The sequence below is a fragment of the Phodopus roborovskii genome, unplaced genomic scaffold (assembly GCF_943737965.1).
Source record: "Phodopus roborovskii unplaced genomic scaffold, PHOROB, whole genome shotgun sequence".
NCBI lineage: Eukaryota > Metazoa > Chordata > Mammalia > Rodentia > Cricetidae > Phodopus > Phodopus roborovskii.
This window is the reverse complement of record NW_026126441.1, coordinates 920762-930711: the sequence shown is the minus strand read 5'-3', so window position 1 is coordinate 930711 and position 9950 is coordinate 920762. Positions and strand designations below refer to the sequence as shown.

Here is a 9950-nt window from a genome sequence, read left to right as displayed (position 1 = left end):
TGAGGGCTCTGACTCATCAATGGATTGCTCCATTAATGGGTTCATAGTTCAGTGAGGTATTAAAAGGTAATAGAAACTTAAGAGGTAAAGATGGGTGGGAGGGATCGGTGGATGAAAGCATTTGCCACCAAGCACAATGACCTATGTTCCATCCCTAGAACCTACATGGGGGAAGTGGAAGGAAAGGACCAACTCTTGAAAGTTGTCCTTTGACCTTCACATGTGCTCTATTACACATGTGTACCCCCACACACACTAAATAAATGCTTAGATAGTGTTTAACTTAGAAGGTGGAATCTAGTTAAATGGAGTGGTTACTTGGGATGCATTTGGGGATATATCTTGTCCCTGTTTCTTTCTGCTCCTTCATTCTTTACTTTCTGGCATTCATGAAGTGAGTGGAGATCTTCTTGCTACTTGCTTCCATCCCACTAAGATGCTTTGCTTTATCATAGACCCAGAATGATGGGCTCACTGGCCGTGTACTAAAACCATGGGTCCAAGTGATTTCTTTCCTCCGATGGGCTCATGTATTTTGTCACAAAGATGGAAAGATGCTTAACACACCCTGAAATTACTCAACTTGGGAATGGGTGTTAATCACACCAGCAGGAGGGCTGGATGCTGGAGGAAGTATGAAATAGACTCTCCACAGATTTTTATGAGGCCATTCTCACTGGGTAAGATAGTCTAAAGGATTTTTAGGTAACACAAATGCATAAACTGGTGGACAGAGCACAAGAGTGATTGGCCCTAGAAATGACTTGCAAAACACTTGCCCTGTTTCTTAGATTTTTAAATGCACATCAAATAAACAAAACTCTCATAAGAATGTCCAACAGCAACTAGCAGCTGTTGGATTTGTCATTAATTGCCCTGAGAAGGCAGGATGTTGAAACATGGATCGAAAGACCTCCAGATACTCACAGCCTTGGACAGAGCTCTACAAGTAAGCTGCCTTAGTGAGCCTCCATGGAGAGCAGCGCTACAATCTCGTTTCACTCAAACTGGAAGTTTCTCCTCCTTGTTCCTAAGGTACCATTCAAAGACAGTGCTGCCTTTGCTGTTGGATCACCACCTGGGTTTTCAGTGTAATTATGCAATTGATCAAATCTGTAATGAGTGCAGCACCTAGTGACTGATTTGCTTGAGGACACAGTGCTTATACCAGATTTAAACAGTAACCTAGTAGATCTAGTGACATATTGTTGACTTGAGGTCTGATGCTTGTTCCCTTTCCTCAAGTAGAATTCAGAATTCTAATATTGAAAATTTGCACAGATTTGTGTGGAACAAAGCCAGGGGGAGAGGGATGAAAAAGTGTAGATTGGATAATAATCTCAATGTGTTTGGGGAGCAGATTTGGTGTCATAATTTCCTTTAGCTGATGTACTTCAAATGCATTTCTGTACTACAATGCAAGTTTCAATAGAAATTTGCTTAATCTATAAATAAAACGGTGCTACCACCATAGCTTTCCTAGCACAGCAGCCCTTCTTGAATTCCTGATGTCTGGTCACCCTTTAAGTGAAATATCAAAGGTCTTTGTTTCTGACCCTTAATTATGATCTCTCCCTGAGCCCCTGTGTGCTTCTCAGACACATTTCCAGGTAAGGAAGGAGAGTTTGGGAGAAGTTCCTCTGTCTCAGCCACTCTTCCTCACAACATGCCTGGTATGTGTGCCGAAGTACTGTTTTCTGAGGATGGTTAACTTACAAGTAGACAAGCATAAGAACAGCTCAGCAAGTGGGGCAGTGGTGGAGCATGCCCTTAATCCTAGCACTCAGGAGGTAGAGGCCTACAGATTTCTGAGTGTGAAGCCAACCTGGTCTACAAAGTGACTTCCAGGACAGCCAGGACTACGGAGAGAAACCCTGTCTCAAAAGAAAGAAAGAAAGAAATAAAGAAAGAAAGAAAGGAAGAAAGGAAGGAAGGAAGGAAGGAAAATAGCTTAGCAACCATGGTCCACTTGGCTTGGACCATGCACACACCCCTCTAATAGTGTATGTGGGCTATGCACACACCCCTCTAATAGTACACTTGGGCTATACACACACTCCTCTAATAGTGCCCCTGGACTTTGCACACACCTCTCTAATAGTGCTCTTGGGCTATGCCCACATACCCCATCTGCAAACAATAAACCTAGCAACAATCTAGGACCCTTTTGTATTTAGCTGCAGGCATAGCCATTTCTAATGAATTGGATACGTTTCTTCACTTCTAACAACAATCAAACTTAGATAGTTCCCATTCAAAGATAAGAGGGTAGAAGGACTGGCATGGCCTGAATTAATTTGGGCTGCATGTGTAACAAGGTGCAAGTATGAACTATGGGTGAATTCCCTATTTGTCATCATATGACTGTGCATAATGATTATGTCTGTACAGAATAATTGGGTCTGGATATGATTAAGATCAGATGCATTATGGGAAGGAGCATGCACAATAGCAAAGAGGTTATATAACATTCTGTCAGTCAAGATAAGAATCACCTATGCAATCAAACTCTTCCTTCTCTCAAATTCCATAAAACTGCCAAACAGTAGTTGAGGAGCTTGTTTTCCTTTACTCATGTAGCCCATTGTCACTATTATAATGTCATTCTTTCTTTCTGATCTATACTTTGTTTAGAATCAAATGTCCTACTTTGCAAATCTGTGTGTGCAAAATTTCAATGTTTTGAATAAGATGTCAAGAACCTGGGAGCTCTCAGCCCAGACTGGCCACCAGTAACACCAGAAACAATTACACAGTTAGGTGTAGTAACCAGTACAACTACACAGTTGTGAAGAAAAATGTCAAGCCAGCAGGCTGGTACAGTGACAGTGAGTATGAAGTAAAAATAGGGACCAGGCACAGCTTGTGAATGTGACATATTCAAATCCAGGGTACATAGCCTTTAAAGGTGACTGAATGCTCTCTTCTACAGACTGAATTATTGTATACGCTTCTCTTATGGAATGGGGGGCTTTGTGATGCCGTCCGGTGGCCTGGTTCTATCCTCTGTGAGGTGGGTGAGACAAGGCTCAGCCCTGGGAGAGGCACTAGGACTCTGAATATCCTAGGAGTAGGGATGGCTGGTCTCCTCGTGTTAATGAGGTTTGGACCATGTTGAGCTCTTCCTGCTTTCTGTGGGGTATCGAATATCCCTTATATGCCTATTTCTACATCTTCATCATTATCCTAATTATCTGGCAAGTGCAACAGAATTACCAAGGATTGAAGTGGGAACATAAAAGAAGCTGCTGCCGGGTAGGAAACCCTTTGACTACTACTGAGCTAGCTGAGAAACTTTCAAGTTCGAGTGTCTGCCCACCTTGTACTCATGACCCCTCTACCCCACTCATACCCCACAATGTGGATATGATACTTTCAAGTGTATAATATCTTTCTTCTGTGAGGTTGGAAGCCTTCCCTTACCAAGATTTTCATAAGGCAGAGGGCAAAAACTTTTCTATTGGCTTGAATAGGAGACTACCATTATATCAGATCCCCCAGCACAGGAGAATTCCCCAGTTTAATTTGTCATGTTATTTATATGTGGAAGGTCTTTTTTATAAGAACACATCCTACAATGTGTCCATTGTTTTATCTGCAATTTCCAGTAGAACTTCACTCAGTACTTGGATAGGAAATGGAGTTCAGATCAGTTTCCATGAGAACCAGAAGGATGCAGAGAAGGGAGGTCGGGGCGAAAAGGATGGAGCATAGTAAAGGGCAGTACAGGAGAGTGCCAAAATTGCGCATTGGTAATAGAAAGGAAATGTATATGATTCTTATCACATCACAGACATGAAAAAGAAAACAGTTCCAGCTTCACACTGTAACATTTTTCTCTTTAAGCGTCACCGAAAAGTCAGGCAAAGGGCTAGAGATGCAGCATCAAGAGGTAAAGTACCAGTGTCTCCTGATCCCTGCCCCCGGGAGAGCTCCCCACTGCCCTCTTCTCCATGACCCTGCCCAGTGCAGGGTGCTCTAACTTCTGAGGCTCCAGAGCCACTAACTGATGACATTTTCAAAGGACTGTTCTGGATGGGAAATCAGGAAGTAAGAATGTTAAAAAAAAAAAAAAATCTCAGCCTTACTCCCCTGACAACAAAGAATTGAGAAGTAAGGACGTCATTAACAGTCATTTATGAGAATTCATTTCATCTGTATGGTGAAATGCACTATAAATGACGATGCTATATGCAATATGCTGTGGAATGTTAAGTCTAGGCTCAGACTCCTCTTGCTGACCTTAAGACTTAGCATTCAGATCCCATAGAACATCCCTAAAATGCTCGTTCGCCACATAACACTGTGTCCTGATTCCTCAGCCAGGAGACTTTCCCAAGAAGAAGCCGAGAAGCCATGGGAGCTGCTCTCTATCATGAAAAGGTGATCTCTTGAACTCTGTGGTCTCTAAGCTGTAATGATTTTTAGATCTACTCTGGGCCAGGGGTGAAAAAAGGGTTAACTATTCCTATTCCCACCTACCCCCAGTCTGCCCACAAAAATCTATCATTTCCCCTTCCCAAGAAGATCCATGCATCTCACCTTGAGCCCTCCTTATTACTCAGCCTTTCAGGGTCTGTGGGCTGTAGCATGGTTACTCTTAACAATTTATGCCCACCTATGAGTTAGTATACACCACGTGTGTCTTTCTGGGTCTGGGTTACGTCACTCAGAAAGTTCCATTCATTTGCCTGCAAATTTAATGCTCTTTTCTGAAGGGATCAGGGGAGGAGTGGATCTTGGGGAGAAGGGAGGGGGACTGGGAGGAGTGGAGGGAGGGAACCCAGGGTCAGGATGTAATATATGAGAGAAGAAAGAAAAGAGGGTAGGGAATAACTGATGGAAGGAAGAACACACTGCAGCCAGGTTCAGCAGCTGAGAGGGTTGTCAGGGCAGAGGTGGTTCACACACACCTCAGGAGGGAAGAGATACCCAGTACCCAATTCTCCGTTAGGGTCTCAGCAGCTCTGCAGTTCAGAACTGACTAGTGCACGCTTCGTAAAGGACATTGCTGGTGTTGCACTCAGACAACAAATTGTCAAGAGATAGAAGTTTCTGTTCTGCCTGATCCTGCAGCCATTTAGTCCCAAATAAACACACGGAGGCTTATATTAATTATAACCTGGCCAATGGCCTAGGCTTCTTATTGGCTAGCATTCCCTTAATTATTGACCCATTTCTATTAATCTGTGTATCTCCACATAGTCTTGGCTTAACAGTGATGCCCAGCCCTCTTGCTCCCTCAGCAGCTACCTGGTGTCCCCCTCGCCTCTCACTCTCTCTGTTCCTCTTCCCCGGTCTGGTAGCCACTCCTATACTTCCTGCCTGGCTACTGGACAATCGGCATTTATTCATCAGCCAATAAGAGAAACATGTATTCACAACATACAGAAGGGCATCCCCCATCAAGAGTGGATTTAGCATAAAGCAGTCACATGTCATACCTGCTACCCCCTATCAAGGGCAAAGCCCTGGGTCTGGCTGGACCCCACTGATATTACCTCCTGCCTGTCTGGGAGCAGGGGAGCACTTGCTGGGACACCTTCAGCCCATCATCATATTCCTCCACTTAATTTCTAGAGAGTGTGAATTGTCCCCAACGATTCCCTGGGTACAGCAGCAGGGACATCCCATGTTTTGAATGGTTCCAACAAGGACCTCATTTGCCAGTGTAGGCTCAGAAGAGTGGGACTGGAGGAAAGGGCACAGCAATCCCCAGACACAGTCCTCCAAGGAGGGAGATGTCATTCCGTCATTAACAGTGGCCGTTTTTCTCTTCCTAGCCAAAGCTGGCTCCCCACGGAGGGAAATGTGCGGCAGCTCCTGTGTGTAGATCCGTGCTGCCAGATTTGTGATGCTGCAACTCTAGAGATTCAGCAGTTGCTGGAGAGTGATAAAAGCCAGATCTCCCCTGCTTTGCTGGGACTGCCACAGGGCTCTTCGTGCCTCGACATGTTGCCCATATCCAGTGTGTCTTTTGACCATAATATGAAGTTTTACTCTGGGAACTCCACAGACTTCCCACTGGTACCTGTGACCCAAACACTAATGGAACACTCACCACAGTCAACCAATGTAGTTAGGATCCAACAATTCTGTGACAATCATTTCCAGGTAGAACAGGAATTTCATCAGGCAGATGTGGCCATGGTCTCTGAGACTATAATTTCTTCACAGTGTAGGGAGTCTATAGTTTTAGTGGATGCTGGAGAGACAATGCCCAGAAATCTAAGCTTTGTCCAGCAGATTCAAAACCATCAGTCTTTGAACTCGCAGCTCCCTTTTCAAACTCTGTACACAGGGAGTACTCATGGCACACATCCTATGGCCCTGTCTGTTGTCACCACTGTCCCGCAGCCATTCCTCAGTCCTGAAGTGGTTAGGCTTCTTGAGCTGCATGTGAAAAGATTGATGCATTTCCAAAGGTGGGGGCTTCCCAGACGTGTAGAGGAGTCCCTAAGTCAACTAATGCCAAACCCACCGACGTATTTCCAGCCTGAAAATAGCCAGCCAGTTCCTTTTCTTTTGAATACTTCTCAAGAATGTGATAATAGTTTTGGGAGTATTTCCCACCAGACATGGTACTCATATACTGACAGCCAACCTATCCAGACCTTTTGGGTTTCTGAGTGGTCCAATATGGATCCAGAACAAAAACAACACTGTGAACAAATCCCAAGCCCTGGGGAAAAGCCCTTATTTACTCCTGACCATAATGCTATATGTAGCATCAGTCTGCAGCCTGAGGGACAGGCTAACGACTCCCAGGACAATCTTCAGAAGAAATTCACTCAGTTATTCTGCGGTCTCCCTTCTATGCACAGTGAGTCCTTGGTTACTACCTTCCTAGGCACTCAAGGTCTCTCCAAGGACATACCTAGGCCCTCCTGTGAAGATCTTCATCTCTTGCAAGAGTCCTCAGCCTTGCCCTTGCTGCCCCACACTCCACCTAAGGCAGCCCTTCCTCCTTCCTCAGTTTCTCCAAATGGGTGTTTATATGAGCATCGACAGGCTCAGATCACCGTGCCATTTCTGACTCTGGCCGAGTGTAAAACCTTAGAATGGCATCTTCTACAAAGACAGCTTCAGCTTCAGTGGGGCCTGCCAGCTGCCGTCCCCAGATCTCCCTATGTGAGGAGCCACACACAGTACAAGTCAGGTAATAAAGCAAAGCCACGGGAGACTTTAAAAGCTTCCTGGCCAGGAAAATGCTTCTCAGTCCTCACCAGAGACCTTTTCTTTGTCCCAGAGCACGTGCGCAGGCTGCTGGAATTCCACCTCCAGAAGCAGCTGATTCACCTTCGCTGGGGCCTGCCCCAGAGGATCCAGCGCTCCATTCACCTGCTCCTCTCCTCTACTGACCAGCAGGCCCTGTCTTGCAGCAGCAACAAGGCACTACCCAGTGTGAGCACCCAGCAGCCAGGCAACAACCCAGAGGCCAATGGGTCTGGTGACATGTCTGTACCCGCAGTGGGAAAAGGGCCAATCCTCATGCCTCATTTGTTTGTTCAGGCACAGGCAATGTTGAAGAGCCATGTTGATTCCAAATGTGATCAGATCATCCAGGGCAAGGTCCCTGCCTGTGTCCAACGCTCCTGGGAATTCTCCAGGAGCTTGGCAGTAGGGACTCCCTTCCCAAGCATCCCACCAGGCCAGCCCCTGGAGCCACAGACAGAAAATAACATTGACCTACACTACAAAGTTGTCCCTCAGGAACCTAGGAGTGACCCGGAGGAGCAGGCCGTATCAGGTGCTCTCATTGAGCACTGTAAGCGGCCCCAAGCCCTGTCTGAGGAAACCATTAAGAAACTGGAGACAACTTTAAGGCATAAGTATCTGGCCTTCCTGTCAGGCCTGCCTGCTGTTTACTGTGTGACCCCCTCCAGAGCATCATCCCCAGCAACTTTTGGCCAATCTGCAATCGCAGAGATGATGCCTAGACCTGTTAAAACCCCACAGGCACCCCTAACACAGGTGCCACCACATGAAGACCCTTGTCTGAGTGGTCTTGAGCCTTGTCCTGGGGATGGCAGAGAGGCTTCAAGCCCTGCCCCTCAGGATAACAGCGAGGCATCCAGGCTTTGTCCTCAGGATGACAGCAAGGCATCTGTGAACATTACAGAAGAGGTCCAGCTTGAAGTGCAGGTGGAAGGAAGAACAGAGATGGCACCTCTAGAGAGCAAGACTCCCTGCCCCAACTCATCAAACAAAGAGATGGTGGCAAGACTGAGTTTCCATCTGAAAAAGAAGGTCCTAGAGATAAAGTTGGGAATTCCTATAACAGCAAACAAACTTAAAGAGCCCAGTGCAGCGGGCACAGAGAGTGAATGCCCACAGGAGCCCGTCGGGGGTCTCAGTATCCCAGAAAAAACAGCACTACAGACACTGCCCAACTCAGGTGATCTTCCTCCAGCCCCAGATGCAAGTACGGTCCGCCTGAGAAAACAGCCAGACACTGCAGTGCAGGCTGTGTGCCACAAGCAAGAGCAACCTAGGTCCAAAGCAGGGCCCCAGGATTCTGCCCAGGAAGTCTCCAAGACCTCCCGACTCAGGAATACAACCGAGGCCCAAGTGCCCAACCTAGAGGAAGCCCTTAGCACTGAGCCTCAGGGCTCAGGCAAGAGCAAGTACTCTGCGCATGTCCTCGCACTAACAGAAAAGGGCCAAGAGCCAAGGAAACCCAAGGCAGTGGACGACCCTGGAGAAGGGGACACAGGTCTTGGGCTTTCCCCAACCAGTGAAAGAACACACCGTGAGGGAGACCAGGAGCCAGAAAAGGGGCCTGTGCACTGGACACCCCAGGGGTCCTCACAGTACAGCCATAGCTCTCATCTTGAGGATCCCTGTCCACCCAGCCCTCAGGACCTCCGAGACCTGGAGTTCCCGTATCCACCCCCAGAAGTCCTCATGGAGAGGGAACCTGAGCATGACATGCAAGACAGTCAAACCAAGGCAAATGTCATCCCAGGACCTGCAAGGATTGCTGAGGTCTCCCAGGCTTCCCAGGGCTTGCCTTTCCTGCGCCCGCCAATTCAGGGAAAGCCTGTTCGGGTCCAAACTAGGCAAGACCACATTTCACGGGGGCGGGTGATGCCAACCTCTCCTCACACTAGCCCCAGCCTTCCAGAGGCTGGCTTGAAAAATAAGGTGAAATCCTTTCTTAACTCTATTAACCCCAAGTTAAAAGGCAAAACACACGTGGAAACCATGGCCTCAACACCTGCAAGAGTAGCCAAAACCAGTAAAGAAAATGTTGATAAGGGTCTGCCCCAAGCCAAAAGCCCCACCAAGAAAACTAAGGTAGAGAACTACAGAGGGCCCAAGGCCCAATCTGTGCCCGCTGAGAAGTCAGTGATTGCATCCTTCTTAACTGCTCCCCATATTCTAGAGAGTAAGCTCCAGCAGCACTCTCGACAGCCTGGCTCTGTCTCAGTATCAGGCCAGGCCCGACACTGTCCTCGGCACTGTCCTAGATTGGCTTATGCCACTCAATACAGAAACCCGCCCTAGGTCCCAAGGTTTACCTCAGAAGTGTTGTTCTGCTAATGGAGAACGCTCAGGGTGACGACAGCCTCTTGGCTCCCCGTCCTCGCTACCCTTTAAAGAGCACTACTGTTGTCATCTTCTTTAACAAACAGGTGGATTAAAGAGCCACCCAAAATATATTCTGTATCTGTAAACAAAGAGTCCTCTGTCTTGTCTTGCCTCTGCTGTCTATTATTAAGGCTATGAAGGAAGCGATTACATCTATCCCATCCAGGGAGAAGATTTAGCCCCAAATTCTCATATTTGTTCTAGAGAAGGACCATTAGTACATTAGTACATTCAAGGGATACTTTTGAGTTTATCAAAAACAAGTATCTAAAAAGAGCACACATCACTCGACTGAGTGATGGAATCTCCTTGTTCATCCCATTGGTGTTGGGAATGTCTAAGACCCACCTAGAGGC

At 46.9% G+C, this 9950-nt stretch overlaps 1 protein-coding gene across 1 annotated transcript; it reads left to right on the top strand.

Moving 5' to 3' along the window:
- The first annotated feature begins 3049 nt into the window (after positions 1–3049).
- On the top strand, positions 3050–9561 carry LOC127224550 (protein FAM205A-2). Its single transcript, XM_051187598.1, has 5 exons — positions 3050–3255; positions 3847–3892; positions 4323–4383; positions 5784–8012; positions 8079–9561. Exons 1-5 carry the CDS (start codon positions 3112–3114, stop codon positions 9508–9510), a joined length of 3912 nt encoding a protein of 1303 aa, XP_051043555.1. The 5' UTR covers positions 3050–3111; the 3' UTR covers positions 9511–9561.
- The last annotated feature ends 389 nt before the right edge of the window (positions 9562–9950 follow it).